Raw genomic sequence first — 26,894 nt, forward strand, 5'->3', positions numbered from 1 at the left:
GATCCTATGGCCATTTCTGTGATATAGCAATATTCTATAGTATATTTAAAATTAAACATGAAGTATGAATCCAAACAATAAAGTTGTGAAACAAGAAGTAAGTAATGGTATTACAGCATAGCTCTGAGAACCAGTTGTTGTTGTGCTACTTATATAAACCAGGCGGCATGCAGCTAGCTAACTCATCTGGAATTAACCAATAGGGTTTTGGTTGTGCAATTTATTGTAATTCTCAGATTTTGTAATTCATGAAATTTTCATAATTCTTCAATTACATTGCTATGCACTGCTAAAGAAGCACTTGTTAAGCAAACCACTTTTAACAACATATTACACACAGAAGTATTTTATAAACTGTTTTATACCTTGACTATTGTGTTTTCCCCACAAATTCTCTTGACAAAGCCTCAGAGATGCTCTTAATTTTCGTTCATGTATGTAGGAGATATGCCTCCTTCCCAACTCAAAGGGATAGGCTATTCCTGGTAATCTACGAGGCTAGCACTGTTGTTTCTCTTATTGTTAAACACCAGTAAAACCCAAAAAGAAGGTAATCCACAAAGTCTGAGGAGAGTTTCCACACCCGTATTTCAGACCACCAAAAAGAGACCACTTCAGAGCAAAGTTAACCTGTGAGGAAGTTTAGTACAGCCTTCATTTTGTTTTTATTTCTTACATAAAGGCTACTTCTCTACCATTTAATGATTTTGTTCATGTGGGTGCGTACAGCCAAACACATATAGGTAGATATACACACAAACACACACTTTTACGAAAACAATTCAGTAAACCAGGCAAGCATTCACAGTATGGGTGCGTACCTGGTTTAAAAATCCCTACATTGGTATATTAATACAACTCCTTTGTTTAATGCCAAAGTAGGAATTTTCCCACCGAGCTATGCTATAATACTATCATTCATTTCTTGTTTCACTACTTTATTGTATAGATTCCTACTTCAATTTTAAATTAACAATTATAATTATTACTAGTTTTTTAATTTATTTTTTATATCATAATAAAGGCTTTTCAACACTCATATAATATAGTCAACTATTACAGTAAATATTCTAATAACTTACGATCATTATCTATTATGATCACCGATACTTGGCTAGGAGCAGTACGAGTAACCCTACTGGGTAATGATTGAGGGATGATTATCAAATTGAAGTTTTCATTGCCTTCCAAAATGTTATCATCATTTATTAGAATATCAAATGAAGCAATGGTCTGTCCAGCAGAGAATGTGACAGTGTATCGACCAGAACCATAATCAACATCTCCTCCTGTAACATTATTACTACTATTAACATTTTGTGAAGATGTTACTTCACTCACTAGTAGCAGTATTCTGAGTATCTCTAACTTGTACAGTAATATCAGTTGATGATGGGTTACTGAGAACTAGTACAGGTTGTACTGGTCCAGCATCTTCGTTAACACTGTATGTTGACTGATTGAAGTTGACGGTAATAGCTGGAAATAGACAATAGATCTTTGTTAGCACATACTTATTGTCCATAACCTAACTCTTAATTTAATTTAAACTAAAATCAGCTGAGTTGTTAATGGCATGGCCTAAGATATACTGACAAATATGGTTAACTAGTGACAATAAAATTATTATTATTATTAAAGCTTTACAGTGGCCTGCACTGAAGGTCTGACAGCAACATGTGCTGCAGCCTTTGGATTAACCTAACCTAACACTGGAACTGGAGACTTAAAGATTACATGACCTAGCTAACAATAAGGTGAAACAGAAAAGGGTCAAAGAAAGGAAAAAAATCCCTCCTACCCCAGGATTCGAACTGCAGGCCACCCAATGTCTAGTCGAGCGCCACACTCAGTCTCCTCCAGGAGGGATGGATTTTCTTCCTTTAAACCTAAGTATTTATTATTATTAAAGCTTTACAATTAAAAAGTAAATGATAATAACATCAACCACAGAACTCCTTACACTTTGTTTGATGTTACAACTGTTTTGATACATGCACAGCTAGTGAGAAAATCATTGAATGCTAAAGTAATTTAGACGGTCAGATAGCTTTTCAGCTTTATATTATTATGCTAACTAATCCTTGTACAGTATTATTTTACCACAAAGGTAGTCTATTGTCTGTAGTGAACTGCGAGAATTTTTAGCTGCGTTTTATTAATGGGAGCGACTGTTTCACAAGGTCACCCACTATATGATCGGCAGGATATTTGTCATAATACTAATTGTCAAATATTCGTCAGTTTATACTTAGAAATGTCTTGTTGTGTTTATCCTTAGCGCTGATGATGACTTAGCTTGAAGGATTAGCATGAATGGAAGTGTACAGAGTTAGAAAGGCTAATACTCCTAGATCTCTGATAATCCGAATATGGATAACAGTTGGTGACAAGTACATAAGCCATTTTGACTGGGTGAACAAATGAAACGGCTAGGCAGGGTTATTGCAGTTTAAAATCAGACTTGTTGGCAAGGCCTAGAAGTGAAACTATTTTACTGCCAAGAAAAAAAGTAACTACAGTGTAGTTGTAGTGGCTATTTGAACAGAGCAGCACAATCTTTATGTTTCAAATTCTACATCTGCAGAAGGAAATTGATTGAACATAATTTACCAGCTTGACTAAGTACTTCTGGATGTAGAAGATTCACCAAAAGAGGAACAATCTGTTGATCATTGCCTTGAAATACTGGAAACGTACAATGTTAGTATCCTAGACACCAAATATTGTTGTCACTATATATATATATATATACTCTTCAAATTAAGGACTATGTTATCATTAAGAAGCCAGACTTCTTGCCAGAAAAATTGCCACACAATGATGACTTGCAATCTTAGAAGGGAGGATAAACAGTCTGCCAAGCAAACATAAATGAAAGATGCATGAGTTACTGTAAACTCTTATTTCACATATAATCAGATGAAGATCACTATTTCCTCTGTTGATAATCAAAGAAGCAACACAGCCAACACTACAAGGCAAAAAAGTAAAGATCTGCTACTGTGATACAGCAGGACAAGTATTCACACCAAGTACAGCCAGGATGGACACTTTCATGCAAAGTATGCTTTGGATTGCCAATCGATAACTCAATAAGGAGCAGACTAACCACCCTCCTTGTGACAGATCAAGCAGACAAGCATGACACATACAAACAATATCACAGTAGCCAACTAATGTAGTCTGAATCATCCCGGAATTCTAACACATGTTAAGTCTACACACTAATAGTAGTGATCACATGATTTTTAAATTACTCACGGTCATTATCCTGTATGGTGACAGTAGCCCTAAAAGGATCACCACGAGTGACTTCAGCAGGTAGTGTGGATTCAATAACAGTGAGAGTAAAGTCTTCATCATCTTCTAATATATTATCATCATTTATTGGAACATTAAATGAAGCACTGGTCTCTCCAGCAGTGAATGTGACGGTGTACAGTCCAGAATCATAATCAACACCTCCTCCTGTAACATTATTACTACTATTAACATTTTGTGATAATGTTACTCCACTCACTAGTGGCAGTATTCTCATTATCTCTGACTTGTACAGTAATATCAGTTGATGATGGGTTACTGAGAACTAGTACAGGTTGTGCTAGTCCAGCATCTTCATTAAAACTGTATGTTGACTGACTGAATGACACAGTGCAGGCTAAAGGATAATGAGAAACACTTAATCACTAAACACATTCCATTATTTTCTTAGCCCACAACAACTGCTTACACTCGTCATCCATTATAGTAACTGTAGATTGATCAGGACTAACAACAGTAACATAACTAGGTGTTGACAATGGGTTAATGGTGACATCAAACTCTTCATTTCCTTCACAAATGTTATCATCATTTATTGGAATATTAAATGAAGCCCTTGTCTGTCTAGCAGGAAATGTGACAGTGTATGGTCCAGAATTATAATCAACACCTCCTCCTGTAACATGTTAACAGTAAAATTAGTCATGACATTCACAACTATTACACTCACCAGTAGCTGTTCTACCAGTGGTAGACACTTGTACAGTAAATTCAAATAATGATGGGTTACTGAGAACTAGTACAGGTTGTGCTGGTCCAGCATTTTCAACAACATTTGTAGGCTGTTCAAATGATACCATTGGAACTACATTAAAACAAGTAACAAAAATTGTAAGACAATAGCAAAAGACAAGGAAATTCAATAAATATATTATGCTTGTACAACTTCACTAGTAACTTTTGAATGAGACATAGAATTATGCAAGTGTCATTTAATTGCTAAAGATGTCATATGGCATCCATGTACTATAAATGCTACAGAAATAGGAAGAGTATAATAAAGGCGAGCGGTGAAAACCAGCCTCAGTGTGTCACTACAGACTAACAATGTACAATGTTTATGTAATGTAGTGTTAGTCATGTTTACAAGACTGATTAATCCTACATTTTATGATGTGTAGTTTTATAACACTCCCTTTGGTTACTGAAGTTAAATGACACATAAGTAATTATAAAGGTGATGCCAGAAAGACTTTTAATTACTGGTAATTACCGTAATAAGATTTAGATACTCTAATACAGCAGTCACAACTACACCTGTATTTTATAGCTATGCTCTAACAGCAACAAAAATTAATTATTGATTTTAAAATGACATAGGGTTTCAGCAATGAAGTAGTCAAACTATAGATGATAGTAGTTGTGAGGGAAAATCCCTACCTGGATTTGTGAGGGAAAATCCCTACTTAGGTATTGAAAAATAATGAAAAACATGCCAATTTAGAGTTTTCACACAATGGTACATTGCCAAATAGGGATTTTTCCTCATAGTTACCATCATCTATTGTTTCACTACTTTTTATCGCTGGAACCCATTTCATTTTTATTACACCATTGTGTATATGTTTAAGGTATTTCTGTTTTAGTTTGCAATATAGTTACAGTGATGGATCCAGGGGGCACAGGGCACATCCCCCCCACCCCCTTCCTTCTTCCCTTTCAGAAAAAATTGCATACAAGTTCGAGATACTCTAATAGAGCAGTCACTCTAATAAAGCAGTCACAGTGTTCATGAAGCAGTGTAGCTTAGCTATGAAGCTATGAATAAGGATCTGAATAAGGATCTTTGTATACTTTGCAGTAAATAAACTTGTAAGGGTAGCCACTATTGTTGTGACCTTTTTTTTGATCTTAAACGTTTCAGCAAAGTGCACACCCCCTTTCCAAACTCTGGATCCGCCCCTGAGTTATGGTGATTTAAAAAGTGATTTCATCTCTTTGAAGTTTAGCAGTGAATGGTGCCAAAATAGAAACATTTATCAGTACTAAGATACTATATATTCTGGTTTACTATGAAATACATTGATATCCTGAGTAAATTAGGATTTGTGCTTCTATTTCAGCTATACAATATCCGAACTATTTACATTTGGTATCAAATCATTGCTCTCACTATAAGGAACAAGATGGTACTTGTTTGGTATCCATAGCTTAATTTGTTCTAAAGTTATCATCATTTTACTGGATAAAACTGACATTATTTAATCCCGCCCATGCACTTAATTAAATTTTGGTTTAGCTATCCATTGCTTGTCTAAAGATAGTTTTCCCATGGCAAGGAACATTTTAATAACAGAGTATCCTAGTGAATACTATAAGGTACATGTGTTACCAAGGAAACAGAGATATGGAAACTGAAATTGAGATTTGTGTTGCAATTTGGTTAAGGTCAACCCATAAAATGACTGGACTAATTTGATACTTTTATTATGAACACTTGGTGAGAATTTTGTGTAACAGCAACTCTTAACACAACTAAACAATTAACTCACAGTCATTATCCACAATTGTTACATCAAGACGACACATTGGTAGTGTCATGACTCTGTCAGGTAGTGAGGATGTTCTAATTGTAAGAGAAAATGTTTCATTTCCTTCATATGTGTTATTGTCATTATTTATTCTAAGATTAAATGAAGCACTAGTTTGTCCAGCAAGTATTGTGACAGTATATGGTCCAGACACATAGTCGATACCTCCTGTAAAATACTGGTTAATAAGTGTTAGCAACAACAAGACTGACCAGTAGCTGTGACATCCGTACTGTCTACTGTTAGTGTAACATCAGTTGATAGTGGATTAGTGATATTCATTGTAACAACCACAACTATATCATCTTCTGGTACAAATAGTGTTTGATCCACAAAACATATGAATACAACTAAAAAAAGAAAAATACAGAACCACTCAGTAAGTGTATATATAACTGATAGATAGTTGTGGTGTATTACAGCTATGTAACCATATAACTGATACAAATTTGCTAGATGAATTACTAGGTTAGTAGTTTTGTGGACTCGATGTTCTAGTACCCTAATACACTTGCACAATATAATAGTTTACAATTGTGCATTTGTGTGTATTGATTGCAGCAACATGACAGTATATTATAGTTGTTAAGTTATTAATGAGCTGTTATGTACTATGTGTGGTATGAACATAATACATATCTGAAGTGTCATTCCTTTCACTCTCAGAATGTTTGATGCTTTTCCAGGTCGCTCGTTTGAATACTTATCATATACATAATAATAGTTAACATTTCAATCTTTAAGAGCATATAGTGCGTATAGCTGCAACTCCTTATAGCTAATATGCTCGCTGCTTTTGCCAGTCCATTTTGTACTAAATTATGGCACCATTATCAACCGAAGACGAAATTATGGGATCACGGATATCACAAAAAGATGGTATAATTAATACTTCAAAATTTAGACATGTGATTGTAATCTGAAGGATGAGCTAAATAGGCCACTCTTTGGGGTTATCTGTTATTCATTTTAATTATACACCTGGCTAAATATCTTACTGGTTATATCAGTGATGTTTCCAACTGCTGTAGCAATGTTTCCTGGAACAACATCTCCACTTAGTGCTGGAGGAATAGTTAAACTAAGATCAAATGTTTCTGATTGTTCTGCAATATTGTCCATAGTAACTGGTACATTAATTGTAGTAGTAGTGGCTCCAGCAGTGAAGGTGGCAGTGATAGGAGTAGAAGTGTAGTCCACTCCATTACCTGATCAGTAAACAGTAACTAACTAGTCAGTCTAGGACACACATCTCTTACTCTCAGCAGATAATGGTGTCTGGTCAGATGGTGTAACAGTAACAGCAATATCTCTGTCAGCAGTACCTCCTCTCAACAACAATGATACAGGAACAGTACCAGATGACTCAGAGCCAGTGAACACATTCTGAGAAAACTCCACCATTAGTACTGTATAGTGATAAATTGATAAATATTAAGTATACTACACATTTGTATTTTAACATCTGATAGACAATTAACAATAAATAATTAACAACAGTGCTTGAGAGCAAAAAAATGTGTGCGCGTGTGTGTTTCTCTGTGTGTGCATGCATCCGTGCGTATGTGTTACCAAGTGTGCATGTGTGTGTATGTGTGCGTGTGTGCGTGTGTGGGTGTGTGTGTGTGTGTGCGTGTGTGTGTGTTTGTGTGTGTGTGTGCGTGTGTGTGTGTGTGCGCGTGTGTGTGTGTGTGTGTGTGTGTGTGTGTGTGTGTGCATGCATGCATGTGAGTGTGATAGTTAACATTCAGAGAGAGTATATATGTAAATACTGGGGATCAACACATTGTTCCATAATAGACAGTTTAATGATGCAGTTTTATCCTAGATAGCTGTCTATTGCAAATTTTTACTTCAAATGTTTTAATTTCTTTTGGATAAGCTAATGCACATGCCTCCAGATTACACCATTAATTCATTAAGACTAATGTTAACATTACTGCAATACCATACCTGTTTCACTGCCTATGCAAAATTCCCTATACCAGCAGTGAAATTTATCTGGTAGCAGTGAAAGATTGTAATTGCAATTTCATTGGGTAGAATATATTTACTGGTGTAGTGTTGCTGCTTAGCAAAGGTTGCCAAGGTATGGTTGCTATGGCCGAAAATACTTAATACTTTAGAAATGGTTTCCATGACAATGGTTGCTATGGGCTATTTTGATTCGATTCTCTATTCGAGCCATAGCAACAGTTCTTAACAACCATTTTGCTTGGCAATCAATGAACTAGTATGGTATTAACTTACAACAGCATGAGTATCGGGGAAATTTGGATAAAAATACCACTCTTGTTTCATTAAAAACAAAAATTTCAATTTGCTTCGTGTTGTGAAATTTTACCAATTCTCAATGCAACACTCGTGGTATTTATCGAAAATTCCACTGTTACTCATGATATTACTAGTACTAATTTATCAAATAAAATAACAGCAAATTACAAAAACATACAATATACACCTAAAGTATACTGCCGGCATTAAAGTTAAATATTTGTGACCGACTCAGCAAAAACCTGACTTGCATTAACATAATCTATGTGATTATAAATACCACATTCTCATTGACAAAGTACTGTGTCTATGATTGTCTGACAGAATTAGGGAATAGCCTAACCTGCTTACATCTTAATGAAATGGCTTTGTATATAATCAGAAACAGGTAAGCAGTAGCATACCATAGTTGCATTAAAATATTCTCCCTATATCTTAATGAAGAAACAGTTAAGTACAGTAGCATACAAGATGATGTAATATTATAATTATCTCAATCATACGTTAAGGTTCTTATATAAGCTCCTGAGATACAGAGAACAGCTGGTGGAGCACCACTTATTGTTTTACAGCAATTGGGCATTACGTACAGCTTTATTCAGTACTTTTAATTGTGGTACTACACTGTCCCTACTCTAGTTTAAAATTCTATACTTGTAAGTAAACTTATTTTGACCACTGAACATACTGTATAATAATGCAATTAATCTAACTGGATTCAATTAGGTCTTAAACACTCATTCATATAGGAGCTTCAGGCCTGAATATTTTACATCCAGCATTTAGCAATGGTGCTAACTATTGACCAGGTTTGCTTCCTTCAATGTGTCTGAAGTTATATTTTGTCAAATTGGATATGTGTGTGGAAAGACCCCATTTCACAAAATCGGTCACAATGTTACACTATACAGGTTTTTGCAATTGAATTCAGCGACTTGGCAATTGAATTTGTCCCGTTTGCAATTGAGTTCGTCGCTTTTGCAATTGAATTCATCCCGTTTACAATTGAATTCGTCGCTTTTGCAATTGAATTCGTCGCTTTTGCACTTAAATTCGTCCATAACAAGAATGGCAGCTGGATCAAACACGAAAACATGATGTAGCAGCTGCTACAAGAACTTGTTCAAGTACAACAGTAGTAAACAAGTCTTTATAAGGCAATAATTCTTCCTCTACAGCCTATCCAGCAACATTCCAAACTCTACTACGCCATTCGTGATGGGTGTGGTCACTCGCGAGCAAGTTAATTAACTTGTCAGACAGCTATCAACTTCGCGTACTACCAGCTTCAATTACCTTCTAGTGTCTCAAGTGTAACTCTCCAAGGTATAAATAGTTCATCTCTTAATGAACGGGTTGGTTTCTTGGAGCCATTTTGTTTATGACGAATTGTAATGCAAACGCGACGAATTCTATTGCAAAACCGACTAATTCAACTGCAAAACCGACGAATTCAATTGCAAAACCGACAAATTCAATTGCAAACGGGACGAATTCAATTGCAATATGGACGAATTCAATTGCAAACGGGACGAATTCAATTGCAAACGGGACGAATTCAATTGCAAAAACCTGTAATAGATAACAACAGCACTATATATAATTAAATGGGTAGCTATATGCAAGCAGTCAGCAAATTTTCACTGATTAGCTAAAAGTATAATACACCACATATTATTGCTAAAATATATGTGACCGGATTTGCAAAAAGGTACCTTTTTCACACACAAAATTTGACCCATTTTTTGAACTTTACAACTTAATAACTTTTTAATCATATCATCTGAACATTTCCATGAGTGTAGCTACAGTATCTGGCTACATTTTGATGCAAAGAGCAACTTAATCAGTGTAAAAAGTCAACAGCTATGATATTTTGTTTGCTGGTATGTAAAATGTGTGGAAAAGATACCTTTTCGCAAATCCTGTCACATATTCACTTAAGAGTTCATCAAGTTATCTAGCTAGACACAAAGTTCACTCACTAAGTTTGTTTACTATTAGTAGAAACATGTCACACATCATGTGAAAAAAAACACAAAGAAAGTCATGAAGGAAAGCATGCTACCAATCCAGAGAATGATGAAGAGAACAAGAAAAGCAGCTAGAACAGGGGAGGATCTGAGAATTCAAAATAGGATTCCATGGAGCCTCCCTCAGCAGACAAAAACTGCTAACAAGTTTTTCTTCAATTAAATAAAACTAAAATCAGTTTGTCAGTCAAAAAAACACTTATTACACTTTATATGACTTTTTACCTTTGTTTACTTCAAATGTCACTTGAAACTACTGTCTTATGTGATAAGCACCTCTAACATTATTGTCTTTATCTTATTAAGTATTACAGCAACTGTTAAAGGCTTTAGTTGCATTCCTCTAAAGGCCTAATTGGTAAGATATAACAGTGAAACATTGCTGGGGTGTCTACTATTAAGAGTGGAACCTCTCCTTTTAGAAGTCTGGATCTAATCAGTCCCTTTAGCGAACAGTGTTGGCCATAGCAAACAAGAAATGTGAGAAGAAATGCATTCAGAAACACTAGCAGTTAAAATCAACAAACACTTCAACAATACTGATTAGCTCACTCAGCACTGCAATGTCTATAACACATGTCCACGGATGCATACATTTGCATAATGTTGTGTAGCTAACGTATAGCTGTGGATGGAAGCCCTACTAGCTATTGATGAAGAACCTTCACTAGTACAGAAGGATAAAGGCAAAGCAATGGTGTAAGCACTGTATGTTCATCAATATGCCAAAGGTTTCTTCTTAAATTTTTGTGAAAGAAGTAGGGCTGTAGCTGTAGCCAGTTTTCTGCTATTCCTGACTGAACGCATCAGGCAGGCAGTAGAAAATTCTGTTGAATACAAAAAAATTTAAAATTCTGTAGCAAATTGACAAAACATGTTTGGTCAATCTGAAGGCACTTTTGGGCTTGATTTCAACCAATATTGTCACGTAGTTGTGAGGAAAAAGCAAGGCAGGCTTTTGGGTGATAATTTATCACATGCCACACCCACACCTTTATTATCCCTACTATACAGTACTATCATACTGTATAATAGTTTGTAATGGATGTAATGTAAGTTGTACCATCAAATTTATATAAGCCAAAAAACAGCTACCCGGCTTACAAACAATACTACACTGTGTTAGCAGCTAACCACCAACAAAGTGACATGTTCTCTTGGAAACAGTTTTTATGTAGCAATATTCAATATTAGCTTACACTTTCTTTCATGCATATGTAATTTTATTACAAAAAGCAATTCCTAACATGTGTTATATACAAAACAGTTAAGACAAGTTAAAGAATAGATAATAGCTACTGTAAGTATTACTTCACCTTCATCATCCACCAGAGTAATGATAGTTTGACCGGCACCATCACGAGTAACACCATCAGGTAATGTACCACTCATGATAGTGAGAGTGAAGTCTTCATCATCTTCTAATATGTCATCATCATTTATTGGAACACTAACTGAAGCACTGGTGTCTCCAGCAGTGAATGTGACAGTGTATGGTCCAGAATCGTAATCAACACCTCCTCCTGTAACATTATTACTACTATTAACATTTTGTGATGATGTTACTTCACTCACTAGTGGCAGTATTCTGATTATCTCTAACTTGTACAGTAATATCACTTGATGATGGGTTACTGAGAACTAGTACAGGTTGTGCTGGTCCAGCATCTTCATTAAAACTGTATGTTGACTGACTGAACCTCACAGTAGCAGCTACAATTAACACATTATGAATAACAGTCATACATCTAATCCATGATGCATTATAAGTGGTTAGTAAGACAATATATGTTTGAATAATGGTGTGTGTATGACAATATCATTATTGGGTCATGTTATCAGTGGTGTAGCCACACCGGGAAAACCTGGAAATTGCCCAGGCATCAGACTACCTTTCCCAACAATCAGAGACCTAGAGTAATTAAAGATGTGGGCTAAAAGCATTGATCAAAAGTTGCTTAGCTATAACATCTATAATGGTAAAACACAAAAATAACTTATGAAACACTAATCCATGTCAACTTTGCACAGAGATGGTTTCCAAGCAGTCTTCTCTACAAGTAACTGGACTGTGGTGCAATAAAGGGGAGGCAATTAATAGAAGCAAGATTATGTGGTTTTGCACCAATTATAAACTGTGCACAACATTGTGACAAGGCGTGAGACTGAAACACATAGGATTGGCATTGACTCTTTGATCAGTGTAGTGGGCAGTGCATATTTGAATTAAGTTGTATTGTGGTGTGGTCATGACTTGAATCAGAGAACAGAGGCAACGCATGAGCTGCGTGGATACTGGGTGGATACTATGCACAATACAAATCAAACAGCATGGAGTACTTGTTTAATCACCATTTGTTCTCTTTTTTGTGTTTGTAGGCTGACAACTTCAGTGCACAGTCATCACAAGATAAAACACTATAAATGTCTTGTGCTTTAATTCAAGTTTCTTCCTAGTTGGGTACTAAGTACTAAGACACAGCTGTATTGTACGTATCATGGTGGATTCACAATAGTGATCACCTATGTTTTATGCAAAATTCTAATAGAACACATGCCTATTCCCATTTTAAAATTTTCAACTTATTATTCATCTATGTATTAAGAAGTCCAACATCATCCATCTTCACTACTGACAGAGAGTGACCACTGGACAGCATCACCTCAGGATAGCTGACTACAACACAAGTGTACACTTGTGTGTGTATATGTGGGTACATGCGGTGTGTGTGGCCCATGTATATTCATTATATGCATGTACCAAAACACTGTTACATACGATGTACTGTAAAGCAGTAAACTAATAAACCAATAGTGTTGATTCAAATGGATATGATGCATTTGGAATTACAACATGACCATAATGAAGAAGGAATTTATATAGCCTGTCAACATGCACATTAAAATTGGAATAGTTTATCACTGGATTCAATACGTCAGTCACTTACGATCATTATCCAGTATATTGACAGTAGCACTACCAGGATTACCACGAGTGACACCATCTGGTAATGGACCAGCCATAATAGTAACCATAAAGTCCTCAACATTTTCCAATATATTATCATCATTTATTGGAACACTAACTGAAGCACTGGTGTCTCCAGCAACAATTGTGACACTATATGGTCCAGAATCATAATCAACACCTCCTCCTGTAACATTATTACTACTATTAACATTTTGTGATGATGTTACTTCACTCACTAGTGGCAGTATTCTCATTATCTCTAACTTGTACAGTAATATCAGTTGATGATGGGTTACTGAGAAGTAGCCCAAGTTGTACTGGTCCAGCATCTTCATTAAAACTGTATGTTGACTGACTGAAGTTGACAGTAATAGCTGGAAGTAGACAATGAATCTTTGTTAGTACAATTATTGTCCATACATTATATCACTACCTAAATTTTTACTCTGAATTGCAAATAAATTACCGGCACTTATTTTATTCATCATAACTCACAACTGAAACAAGCTACAAAGACAGGACTAGGCTCAAACTGTTTACCATGAACTGGCAAATCCATCAAGGTATAGTGTTTTCATTGTACTTCTCCATATGGACAAAGAAGAAGACCATTCCAACAAACAAATGACAACTATAAACTTTACTTTTACACCCATAATGTGTGTGCCTTTTGTTGTACAAACATAAAACAAATATGTTTTTACCCTCCATGAATAAGCATATCTATTCGTATAATTTTTTTTATTAATTTGAGCTTTGTTTCAATGCACACCAGACTGATTAAAACTAAACATGCGTAAAATTTTAATGTAGACAAGTACACAGAAAATTTGGAATTTTCAACTAGAGTAGGGACCATAGCACATCGATAAAAAGTACTGAAACAAGTTGGAGTAGTGCATGATATTAAATCACAGTAAAACAATAAGAAGTGTTATATCCCTCCTGTGCATTTTTAGTTGAAAATTCCAAATATTTCTGTGTACTTGTTTGTTAACTTTTTTTTGTAAATAATTATTATAAATGATGAACCCACACATACCACATCTGAATGGCACCGTGTGCCCCAGCTACGTTAATTATCGTCTGAAAAGTGAAGTATCCATTACGCTTCATTGTCAGCTATGTTCAACCTGTTACACAGCATTTCAGATCAGGAACAGCACCTCTACAATCCATGCACACCAAAATAAATGGTGCCACGTGCCCCAGTTATATTAATTATTATCTGAAAAGTGAAGTATCTATCATTGTCTGCTATGTTCAACCCATTACACAGTAGTACGAATCAAGAACTGTTCGAAAAGCTCCTCTGCAATCAAAATAGCCACTATGAAAAATACGAACAATTTCCCTTACGAAGGGAAGCCATCACGTGCTACCACCAAATCGACACTTTTCGCTGTCAGCAAAGATGAATGGGACACAAAGGAGGACACTGGTAAGTCCATGAAGAATGTATTGTGCATACTGCGGTATGCCAAAAAGCACCTATCGGGCCGAAGCAACGCTGAACAGTGAAAAAATCAATCCCATAGCTTTAGCTGTTATAGAGTTACACTTGTCTGAAGGCATCAGGCAGTCACTCAGTCAGTCAGTCACTCAGTCAGTCAGTAGAAAATTCCATTAAATAAATATTTTAAAATTCCATAGCAGCTTGTTGAAAGTGTTTAGGGTCAATCTGAAAACTTTTTGGGGCTTAGTTTTACCTACCCAATATTGCCTCATCATCGTCAGGGAAAATTGAGGCTGTTTTGGGTGATATTATTCCGTGTGCCATGTCTACTCCTTTGTGGTCCCTACTATACAGTTACTATTGTACTGTATGATACATGTGTGTAGCTCACATGTTTCGAGTATCTCAAAGAGCAGCAATATGAATAAATTCAACAAAGAACATAAAATTACTACAAAACAATACAAATTTTAAGTTGAAAATAACAAAATGTCACTTAAAATCTAGTTCATCTGTTTACCTGCAGAAATGACAAAAGCCAGCATGCTATTTAATCCAAAACAGCCAAACTGTGAAAAAGGATGCAGTCTTTCAAATAATAGGCTACTGTGAAAAGGATCTGATATCAAAGGTGGCAGCCAAAAGAGACTGCAATGAATTCAATCACAATGCGACTAATTAATTGACAATACAATATCACAGCGGTCGTTTCTTGGCCACACACTCTACCACTTGCACTGTGTGACCTGTGGATAGGAATAGATTTAAGTGTTTATAAAGACATGCATAGGTGGTGTTCACTTGCAGTTGCATGTGGTTCACTTGCAGTTGCATGGCCTTTATTCCAAGCTCATAGCTTTAGTTATTGTTGAGTTACAGCCTTTTGTTTACATCCAATACACTTGGAAGTAATATTACGGCACTGGGCTTTCACATAAGGTTATATTTGGACATAATATTATGGCAGTGGTCCTTAAAGGGTTCAGTAAATGCTCAAGTAAATGGATTTGACTCTTCATAGAGAGTAGAATATCTTTGTCTTGTTTCTGTACAATAAAGTAAATGTTAGTTACGTGTGTTTGTTTATGTTGCAGTAAAATATAACTTTACCATCACCGTTTATAAGCTTGAACAGCCTTCTTGCTTAATAGCATGGATGTATTTAGGTAACAAAACTATACCTTGATGAATGGCCCAGTTCATGGTGAATAGAATGACATGAGTCTCAACTCTGTAGTCCATTGCAATCCAGACTTATGATCAACTAAACAAGCACCTGAAATTTTTTTTCCTATGTAGACACTGTACAAATCAACTGTTTTGTTCTTTTTGTGTCTATCACTATAACTCCAAAAGTACTTAGCTACCAGATAAGGCTGAAACTTTAACAGTTCATTGTTTTTTTTTTCTTCTAGATTCCAAAACTCTCATAAAATGAAGTTCAAAGAAAATGCAACCATGTCAGTTATCGCTCAGTGGGTCACATGTAACAGATTGAATCCTCTAAAAGTTGTGCAACAAGAAGATTGTATACTTGAGTATTTTATGATGTTTATAACTTGACTGACATTCCATGCCACAGTTAAAGAGTAGATCACAATTGTTAATATTAATGTGATGTCATAGTGCTTATGTACACTGTGATCAGCATGATGAAGCTCAACTATAACCACACAACTACAATACACACACGACATTGTGTGGTGTGCAGCCAAGTACAGCTAATATGAGCATGTGGCAGTAGCAGTAGCAACAGATGCAGTAAGCAAACAATCTATGCACTAATATAGCAGTCACAAATTATCATATAAAATTAGTATGTGATTGTCCCTGGGAAAACCAGACTTGCCACCTATTTAAATAGCATTGAGAAATGTTGGTTTCAAGTATTTAGAGTGTTTTAGATTGCCAATGGTTGGAGTGATGTGTATCAAATTTCGTTTTTGCTCTAATTACTTACCTTCCAAGTATCTACCATACAAGTAGCCAACAGCTAGGTTTCTCACCATTTTAAATAGTATTCAACTTGAGGTTGATTGTATCAGGGGAGTCCAATAGGGGTGGTGGGCGGGAGGTGAGGGACAGGACAAAAGAGCAGTATGTAGGGATGAATTAGGCTAAATTATGAAACATTTCCAGGTTTCAAAACTGGCCAAAATAAAAGGAAATTTACAGCACAAATCTTTATTAAACACAAGGAATTGTGACCAGGTGGCCAAAACTTCATCAAGGCCTCAGATCACTTGTATGGTTTGCCACTGGGCTTGGGGAAAGCAGCCAGTGAAAACAAGCCTGGATAATTTGACAGCAAAGTAATAAATTTAATATTGATAGTGTATTATTAATGCTGTTTTGTGTTCAAAGTGATAAACAAAATCTGCTGTCATGTATGTCAAGATCATGCAGTTTTCCCACACCCAGTCACATATGATGCTGCCTTGATCAAAAGAGACCAGTAATTAAAAAGCAAATACCAAAAGGTGTTTGATTATCTATTCCTAAATAGCTGAGCTGTGAAAAAATAGTGTGGCCATCAACAACAGGCTAATTTGAAAATGATGTGAAATCAAAGAATGGCACATTTTTGGCTACAATGGTCCTTGGCTACCACCTTTGATATCACACCTTGTTCAAACTAGCCTGTTGTTCATGGCTGCACTCTTCTTTTACAGGTAAGTGATTTTGGAATAGACAAAGTTATACAGCACATTTCTTAGGACCAGCTGTTCAGCCCCTTGGATTTAGATATATTTATTATGCCTGTGTATGTACACAAAGTCAAATCACATATCATTGTGGAATGTTACCATATGTTAAGTTTACACACCATTCTCCACAACTAGTAGTTATCACATGATCTTTGAGATACTCACGGTCATTATCCTGTATGGTAACAGTAGCTCTAAAAGGATTATCACGAGTGACCCCAGTAGGTAGTGAGGACTGAATAATAGTAAGAGGGAAGTCCTCAGTAGTTTCCAATATATTATCATCAATAATGGCAACATCAAATGAAACACTGGTCTGTCCAGCAGGAATTGTGACAGTGTATGGTCCAGAATCATAATCAACACCTCCTCCTGTAATATTATTACTACTATTAACATTTTGTGATGATGTTACTTCACTCACTAGTGGCAGTATTTGCATTGTCTCTAACTTGTACAGTAATATCAATTGATGATGGGTTACTGAGAACTAGTACAGGTTGTGCTGGTCCAGCACCTTCACCAACATTGTATGTTGACTGATTGAACATTACAGTGCAGGCTAAAGGATAAAGAGGTTCACTTAATCACTAAATAATTCTCATCATTTTCTTAGCCCACAACAACTGCTTACACTCATCATCCATTATAGTGATTGTAGATTGATCAGGACTAACAACAGTAACATAACTAGGTGTTGACAATGGGTTAATGGTGACATCAAACTCTTCATTTCCTTCACAAATGTTATCATCATTTATTGGAATATTAAATGTAGCCCTAGTCTGTCTAGCAGGAAACGTGACAGTGTATGGTCCAGAATTATAATCAACACCTCCTCCTGTAACATGTTAACAGTAAAATTAGTTATAACATTCACAACTATCACACTCACCAGTAGCTGTTCTACCAGTGGTAGACACTTGTACAGTAAATTCAAATAATGATGGGTTACTGAGAACTAGTACAGGTTGTGCTGGTCCATCATCTTCATCAACATTTGTAGGCTGTTCAAATGATACCATTGGAACTACATTAAAACAAGTAACAAAAATTGTAAGACAATAGTAAAAGACAAGGAAATTCAATAAATATATTATGTTTGTATAACTTCACTAGTAACTTTTGAATGAGACATAGAATTATGAAAGTGTCATTTAATTGCTAAAGATGTCAAATGGCATCCTTGTGCTATAAATGCTACAGAAATATGAAGAGTATAATGAAAGGCAATGGGTGAAAACCAGCGTGTGTCACTACAGACTAACAATGTACAATGTTTATGTATTGTAGTGTTAGCCATGTTCACAAGGCTGATTAAGCCTAAGTATAATTTTGTAAAATTCTTGTGGTTACTGCTATGTACATAGCAGTTGCATGATCAAACTCCTTACACAATAGCACGCAATATCAAATAGTATACTGGTACTGTTTGGTAGGGTTCCCAAATGCAGCTTTAACAACAAGAAAGCACTTATAGGCGCCCGGATATACAAACTTAAAATTGTGAAAGCCTGTAATTTGTCTGCCAGCCTATTTGTTAGTCTGCCTTACTGTATGTAATTTATTGCAACACAATAAATTAAAGTTAACATGCATGGTGCAGATGTAGGAATATAAGAACTTGCACATAATTGCTGTGACCTAAGTGCACTCTATGAACTAAGGGTGTGCTATGATCTAAGAGCGTGCAGTAATGTTGAAATGGTTTCAAGCATTATGTAATCAGCAAACTGGTCTAGGCTTGCGGTCACGTGACACACCAAGTTCTCGAAAGGTGAATGGCTTAGTAAAATAAATTTTCCCACCCACCCACCCACCCACTATTTGGATATAGATTTGATATATGTGCACATATAGGCACAGCCGCTTGTACACTGTATATATAAGGTTTGCAAATTTGTTATTGTGCAACTGTTGTTACTTATTATATATATTTCTCTTAGTTAGGTGGTGACTGAGGATTGAGGGCGGGTGAATTAGATGCTAGTTATGTAGCTGTAATACTTTATCAATTTATGCCTATATTAATGTTCATGACAAGGTAAATAAATGGAAGTATGAGAACATATGTGTAATTTAATTCTCAATAAATGGTGGTGGTTGCCACTACTCCCAGGAGTGGGCCACAGCAACCAACATGTTAACATTCCTTTTATATCTTCAGTTAAATGATTGTCTTCTTCATGCCAGGAAACCATACCAAAGCATTAATTTTTAGTATTGACACTTTCCTTACAGGACTGTATTCGAATACCCTGAAACTATTTGAGACACTTACCAGACTGTAGTATCCTTGGTAGTTTCACATAGCAGATATAATACTTGGGTTTATAAAACGATCCACCCCCATTAAATAATCAGAACACACTGTGACAACTCTAATAATCAGTGCTGAGGCCATACAATGATCTAGCTCCATAGAAAACAAGTATTGTTTCTAATAGTAGCAATAAAAATCTTGTGAGAATGCTAGCTTAATCTACTGTGTAGTAATTAATTAGTTAATATCAATTTTACCAAAAAGGAAGACACACAGAAAAGACAAAGCAAGTACAAGGTGTCCACCTACAAAAACAAACATACAAACATACATCTACTACAAACTAAACAATACACAACAAAAAGTGATACAGAAGTTAAATGACGCATAAGCAATTATAATGGTGATGCCGGAAAGACTTTCAATTACTGGTAATTATTGTAGGGAGATTGAGATACTCTAATACAGCAGTCACAACCACACATGTATTTTATAACTATGCTCTAACAACAACAAAAAGAGTTATTTTTTGATTTTTGGGAAAAGTAGTCAAACTATAGTTATGAGGGAAAATCCCTACTTGGCATTGTAGTAATGTGTAAAATGATGAAAAACATGCCAATTTAGGATTTTCACACATTGGTACAATGCCAAGTAGGGATTTTCCCTCATAGCTACCATCATCTCTTGTTTCACCAACTGGAACCCTATTTCATTTAAAAAAAATTTATTTAATAAGACTTTACAGCACAAATGCTGAAGGTCTGTAGGACACCTGGTCTTACAGCCTGTTTAAAGTTGTTACAGAAAGTGTGTTTGAAAAGGTGGAGAAAGGAGAAAAAATCCATGACTGGACCTAGGCAGCCTCAAACTTGCAGCCATCCGATTAATGCTCGTTTTTATTACACCATTATTTAGACTCTATTTAGGCTGTTTTGGGTGGGTAATAAATCTCATATACTCCACCTTGTTCTCTAATATCCTCCATGCCTTCAAGCACAATATAACATATGCTCAAAATCTAGGTTAATCCAATCGCTATGCATTGTTCACGTGCAGTGATTTAACGAGCATGATTATTTTGTCACATGAGGATGCATAGTTGCCATGGCGCTAGTATTATTACAAGTAAACTAGCTGCTTTTGCCGAGCCTACTGCAGAAACAGCCTTGGATGAGGTAAGTAATCTGAGTGTAATTTAAAATAGAGTCTAAAGCAGTTATACGGGGTCTATGAAATTTATAAACCCTCAGGCCCTTAGTAGCGCCCTCGCTTCGCTCATGTGCTACAGCCCGGGCCTTTGGGTTTATAAATTTCATAGACTCCACATTGTGCCCGTATAACTATTATGTATATGTTTAAGGTATTTCTGCTTTAGTTTGCAAGATAATTAAAGTGATTTCATCTCTTTAAAAATTTAGCAGTGAACAGTGCCAAAAATAGAAACATTTATCAGTACTTGCACATACTAAGATACTATACATTCTGGTTTACTATGAAATATGTTGATATCCTGAGTACATAATAAGAGTAAAGGCATGTAAGAGGATATCATACATTAAGAAGGTACTTGATACTTTTACTATGTACATTTGGTGAGAGTTTTGTGTGACAGCAACTCATAACACAACTGAACAATTAACTCACAGTCATTATCCACAATTGTTACATCAAGACGACACATTGGTAGTGCCATGACTCTGTCAGGTAGTGAGGATATTCTAATTGTAAGAGCAAATGTTTCATTTCCTTCAAATGTGTTATTATCATTAATAATTCTAAGATTAAATGAAGCACTGGTTTGTCCAGCAAGTATTGTTACAGTATATGGTCCAGACACATAGTCAATACCTCCTGTAAAATACTAGTTAATAAGTGTTAACAACAACAATACTGACCAGTAGCTGTGACATCTGTACTGTCTACTGTTAGTGTAACATCAGTTGATAGTGGATTAGTGATATTTATTGTAACAACCACAACTATATCATCTTCTGGTACAAATAGTGTTTGATTCACAAAACATATGAACACAACTAAAACAAGAAAAATACAGAAAGTATATACATAACTGATAGTTAGTTGTGGTGTATTACAGCTATGTAGCCATATGACTGATACAAATTTGCTAGATGGCTTACTAGTTTTGTGGACTTGATGTTCTAGTACCCTAAACACTTGCACAATAGTTTACAATTGTGCATTTGTGTGTATTGATTGCAGCAACATGACATATAGTTGCTAGGTTATTAATTAGCTGTTATGTACTATGTGTAGTATGAACATAATACATATCTAAGTGTCATTCTCTTAGAATGTTTGATGCTTTTCCAAGTTTCTCATTTGAATACTAATAATATACACTATAGATGTGTTGTTAACATTTCAATCTTTAAGAGTACATAGTGTGCATAGCTGCTACTCCTTATAGCAAATATGCTCACTGCTTTTGCTAGTCCATTTTGTACTAAATTATGGCACCATTATCGACTGAAGGCTAAATTATGGGATCACGGATATCACAAAAAAGATGGTACAATTAATACTTCAAAATTTAGTGTGACATGTTAATCTGCATCTGAGTTAAAATAAAAAAGGACAGTGGGCATTAATAAATATTTTAGTCCTATAAAGTTTATAAGTGTATAGCTATGTAGGATGGTTTAACTGAAAAGTAAAATGTGCTGAAGTCCTTTAGTTGTGTCAACTGCTTCACTTATGTGTCTAAATGGGGATCCTATACTATCTCACTCTTCTACAGACTTGATAAGTGTGTGTAGTGCCTGATTGCAATCTGAAGGATAATCAATTTTTGGGGTTGTCTGTTATTCATTTTAATTATACACCTGGCTAAATATCTTACTGGTTATATCAGTGATGTTTCCAACTGCTGCAGCAATGTTTCCTGAAACAACATCTCCACTTAGTGCTGGGGGAATAGTAAAACTAAGATCAAATGTTTCTGATTGTTCTGCAATATTGTCCATAGTAACTGGTACATTAATTGTAGTACTGTTAGTTCCAGCAGTGAAGGTAGCAGTGATAGGAGTAGAAGTGTAGTCCACTCCATTACCTGATCAGTAAACACTAACTAACTAGTCAGTCTAGGACACACATCTCTTACCCTCAGCAGATAATGGTGACTGGTCTGATGGAGTGACAGTAACAGAGATATCTCTGTCAGCAGTACCTCCTCTCAACAACAAGGATACAGGAACAATACCAGATGACTCAGAGCCAGTGAACACATTCTGAGAAAACTCCACCATTAGTACTGTATAGTGATAAATTGGTAAGTATTAAATATACTACAAATTTGTATTCTAACATGTGATAGACAATTAACTATAAATAATTAACAACAGTGCTTGTGAACAAAAAAAGTGTGTGCGCGCATGTGTTTCTTTGTGTGTGTGTGTGCGTGTGTGCGTGTGTGTGTGTGTATGTGTGTGTGTGTATGTGTGTGTGTGCATGCATGCGTATGTGTTACCAAATATGTATGTGTGTGTGCGCGTGCATGCGTGCGTACATGCATGTGTGTGTGCATGCGTGTGAGAGTGATAGCTAAAATTCAGAGAGAGTATGTATGTAAACACTGGGGATCAACACATTGTTGCATAGTAGACAGATTAATGATGCAGTTTTATCCTCTAAATACACAGATAGCTGTCTATTACAATAACATTTTACTTCAAAATTTTTTGGATAAGCTAATGCACATGGCCCCAGATTACACCATCAATTCATTAAGAATAACATTACTGTAATACCATATCTGTTTCACTGCCCATACAAAAGTCCCTATACCAGCAGTGAAATTTATCCCAAAAAAATTTCACTAGTAGCAGTGAAAGATTGTAATTGCAATTTCATTGACTAGAATATGTGTAATGGTGTAATGTTGTTGCTTAGCAAAGGTTGCTAAGGTATGGTTGCTATAGCCCATAATGCTTATTACTTTAAAAACAATTTCCATGACAACGGTTCTCTAGCAGCAGTTACTTTGATTCGATTCTCTATTTGAGCCATAGCAACAAGTTCCTAACAACCATTGCTTGGCAACCAAAGAACAAGTATAGTATTATCTTGGAATAGCATCAATATCAGGGAAATTTGGATAAATACTACTCTTGTTTCATTAAAAATGGATATTTCACTTTGCTTCACCTTGTGAAATTTTACCGATTCTCAATGCAACACTAGTGGTATTTATCCAAAATTCCACTGCAACTCATGCTATTACTAGTACTAATTTGTCAAAGTAAAACAAAATAACAGCAAATTACAAAAACACAATATACACCTAAAATATACTGCTGGCATTATAGTTAAATGTTTAGTATGCACAACAACAAGTAATTTATCTAGCAAAATAATGCAAATTGTAAGTACTATATACCAATCTGGAAAAATGCTATCATTGAGGAAAGAAGATTCATGGCTCCACCACTGAGATGTTTGATTCCAGAAAGAAGAGTTAAATTGTTAGACAAATTTGCATTAGAGTAGTCAGTGAAGCACTTCTTGGCTTGTGCACCATTTAACAATGATTATAATTGACAACAACATATTATCGGTGTAAAAACAAAACATACAATAATAATAATATTGAAATTTCACAAGTATAAGAAAAATTAGGAGTTTTAAACTAGAATAGGGACAATGTAGTACCACGATAAGTATCCCTACTGTGAGAATCTCCACAGTGCAGTAGGGATAATTGCTTCTTATTGTTTTACAGCAATTGGACATTACGTACTACTCCAATCCAGCTTGTTTCAGTACTTTTTATCGTGGTACTATGCTGTCTCTATTCTAGTTCAAAATTCCTAATTTTTCTTATACTGGTTAGTAAACTTTTTGACCACTAAACACACCGTATAATATTGCAAATTAATCTAACTGAATTTAATTAGGTCTTTAACACTCATCCATATAAGAGCTACAGCCCTGAATAGTTTACAACCCAGCACTTAGCAATGTTGGTGCTAACTATTGACCAGAGTTGCTTCCTTCAATGCGTCTGAAGCCATGAATTGTCAAAGTTGGCAAATTGGATATGTGTGTGGAATGACCCCATTTCACAAAAGCGGTCACAATTTTACACAATAATAGATAACGACAGCACTATATATAATTATATGAATATATGCAAGCAATCAGCAAATTTTTGCTAATTAGCTAAAAGTATAACACAGGTCCACGTATTATTGCTAAACTGTATTCACTTAGAGTTCATCAAGTTATCTATAGCTTGACGCAAAGTTCACTCACTAAGTTTGTTTACATGGTAGCTATTAGTAGAAACATGTCACACATCATGTGAAGAAACACAAATAAAGTAGTGCATAAACAAATGTACTGCATTTGTTCAATGGTTCGAAGGGTGAATTATTCGAATTACATAAGCGAAGTTCAAATTTTGTGCATGCGCAGCCTGGTTATGCTAGCAAGCAGAATACCGTAAGAATCCGACTACTCATCACACCATGAATAATTTTTGCCATGGGCAGTTACACTTGAGACACTAGAAAATAATGGAAGGTGGTTGTACTAGGTGTCTGACAAGTTAATTAGCTCACACCATGAGTGGCCATGCCCACCATTTATCGCAGAGTGCAGTTGGGACAAGCTGTAGAGGAAGAATATTGAGTTGTGTACTACTGTAAAGTCTTTTAGCAGCAGCTATATCTTGTTTTGTGTTTTCTCCAGTTGCTATATCTTGTTAAACAGAGAGTAATAGTGTCAACATGAGAAATTCCATTTGCCAAAGGGAGCCAAAAGTTATAGTACACTAAAAATTATGCCACCTACATAATATGTAGCTAACCGTAGCTATAGCACCATACTATATTCATAAAAGCTTCGAATGTTGTATTCAAACCTTCGAAGCATAAATCAACATTCGTTTAGCACTAAAAGAAAGTCATGCATGCTACCAATCCAGAGAATGATAAAGAGAACAAGAAAAGCAACTAGAACAGGGAAGGATCGGGGGGATTCAAAAAAAAGGGTTCCATGGAGTCCCCCTCAGCAGACAAGAACTGCTGACAAGTTTTTCTTCAATTCAATAAAGCTAAAATCAGTTTGTCAGTCAAGGAAACACTTGTTACACTTATATGACTTTATATTTTTGTTTAATTCAAATGTCACTCGAAACCGCTGTTATGCGATATGTGCCTCTAAAAATAATTATCATCTTTATCTTCTTAAGTATTACAGCAACTGTTAAAGGCTTTAGTTGCATTTCTCTAAAGGCCTAAATGGTAAGATTTAACAGTGAAACATTGCTGGGAAGTCTACATTAAGAATGGAACCTTCCCTTTAGAAGTCTGGCATCCTTTTAGCGAACAGTGTTGGCCACAGCAAACGAGAAATGTGTGGAGAAATGTGTTCAGAAATGTAAGTAGTCAAGTTCAACAAACACTCCGACGATGTTGAACAGCTCACTCAGCACTGCAACATCTATAACACATGTCCATGGGCGTATACTTTATGCAATATTGCATAATGTTGTGTAGCTAACGTGTAGCCGTAGACAGAAGCCCTACTAGCTATCAATGAAGAACCCTTACTAGTACAGAAGGATAAAAGGCAAGGCAATGGTGCACGCATTGTATGTTCATCAATATGCTAAAGGTTTCTTCTTAAGTGAAGTTGAAACGTTTCTGTGAAAGAAGTAGGGCTGTAGCTGTAGCCAGTTTTCTGCTATGCTTGCATCAGGCAGGCAGTAGAAAATTCCGTTAAATACAAAAAAAATTAAATTCTATAGCAACTTGACAAAAACATTTCTGGTCAATCTGAAGTCACTTTTGGGCTTGATTTTACCCAACCAATACAGTCATATCATTGTGAGGAAAAATCGAGGCAGGCATTTGGGTGATATTTTATCACAGGCCACGCCCACACCTTCATCGTCCCTACTATACAGTACGATAGTTAGTAATGGATGTAATGTAAGTTGTACTGTCAAATTTACATAAGCCAAAAACATACATGGCTTACAAAACAACACTACACTGTGTTATCAGCTAACCACCAACAAAGTGACATGTTTTCTTGGACACAGTTAATATCCAATATTAGCCTAAACTTTCTTTCATGTATATGTAATTTTATTACAGTCAGGGCCGCTGACAGGAGGGGGCAACTGGGGCATTTTGCCCTAGGCCCCACTTTGTAAGGGGCCCCAAGGGGGCCTCCAGGAGTCTCATACAGTAGTAGCTGCACATCCGCACATAGCTACAATGAAATGAACTTACATCAGTGTAAATCTTCCCTGTAGACTCAAAGATACATAAGAAGTCTCAGAATAAGAGATACCATCCAAGCTC

General features: G+C 35.7%; 2 protein-coding genes across 2 annotated transcripts in view; both read right to left on the minus strand.

Annotated features, from left to right (window-relative positions):
• LOC136245130 (adhesion G-protein coupled receptor V1-like) overlaps nt 1–13,251 on the minus strand; it is an 82,491-nt gene extending 69,240 nt beyond the window's left edge. Inside the window, exons 1-13 of the mRNA XM_066036638.1 lie at nt 13,111–13,251; nt 11,738–11,875; nt 11,479–11,685; nt 7,115–7,264; nt 6,854–7,063; nt 6,068–6,205; nt 5,817–6,023; nt 3,995–4,129; nt 3,734–3,940; nt 3,524–3,661; nt 3,265–3,471; nt 1,342–1,479; nt 1,083–1,289 (exon numbers count right to left, since the gene is read on the minus strand). Of these exons, the coding sequence (XP_065892710.1) occupies nt 1,083–1,289; nt 1,342–1,479; nt 3,265–3,471; nt 3,524–3,661; nt 3,734–3,940; nt 3,995–4,129; nt 5,817–6,023; nt 6,068–6,205; nt 6,854–7,063; nt 7,115–7,264; nt 11,479–11,685; nt 11,738–11,875; nt 13,111–13,198 (2,170 nt within the window). The 5' untranslated portion in view covers nt 13,199–13,251. The remainder of the gene's footprint in view (nt 1–1,082; nt 1,290–1,341; nt 1,480–3,264; nt 3,472–3,523; nt 3,662–3,733; nt 3,941–3,994; nt 4,130–5,816; nt 6,024–6,067; nt 6,206–6,853; nt 7,064–7,114; nt 7,265–11,478; nt 11,686–11,737; nt 11,876–13,110) is intronic.
• A 110-nt stretch (nt 13,252–13,361) lies between these two features.
• Nucleotides 13,362–26,894, minus strand: part of LOC136245212 (adhesion G-protein coupled receptor V1-like) — a 66,533-nt gene continuing 53,000 nt past the window's right edge. Inside the window, exons 28-36 of the mRNA XM_066036709.1 lie at nt 22,685–22,834; nt 22,424–22,633; nt 21,459–21,596; nt 21,208–21,414; nt 18,193–18,327; nt 17,932–18,138; nt 17,722–17,859; nt 17,463–17,669; nt 13,362–13,507 (exon numbers count right to left, since the gene is read on the minus strand). Of these exons, the coding sequence (XP_065892781.1) occupies nt 13,362–13,507; nt 17,463–17,669; nt 17,722–17,859; nt 17,932–18,138; nt 18,193–18,327; nt 21,208–21,414; nt 21,459–21,596; nt 22,424–22,633; nt 22,685–22,834 (1,538 nt within the window). The remainder of the gene's footprint in view (nt 13,508–17,462; nt 17,670–17,721; nt 17,860–17,931; nt 18,139–18,192; nt 18,328–21,207; nt 21,415–21,458; nt 21,597–22,423; nt 22,634–22,684; nt 22,835–26,894) is intronic.

Source organism: Dysidea avara, chromosome 15 (genome assembly GCF_963678975.1).
Source record: "Dysidea avara chromosome 15, odDysAvar1.4, whole genome shotgun sequence".
NCBI classification, from domain to species: Eukaryota; Metazoa; Porifera; class Demospongiae; order Dictyoceratida; family Dysideidae; genus Dysidea; species Dysidea avara.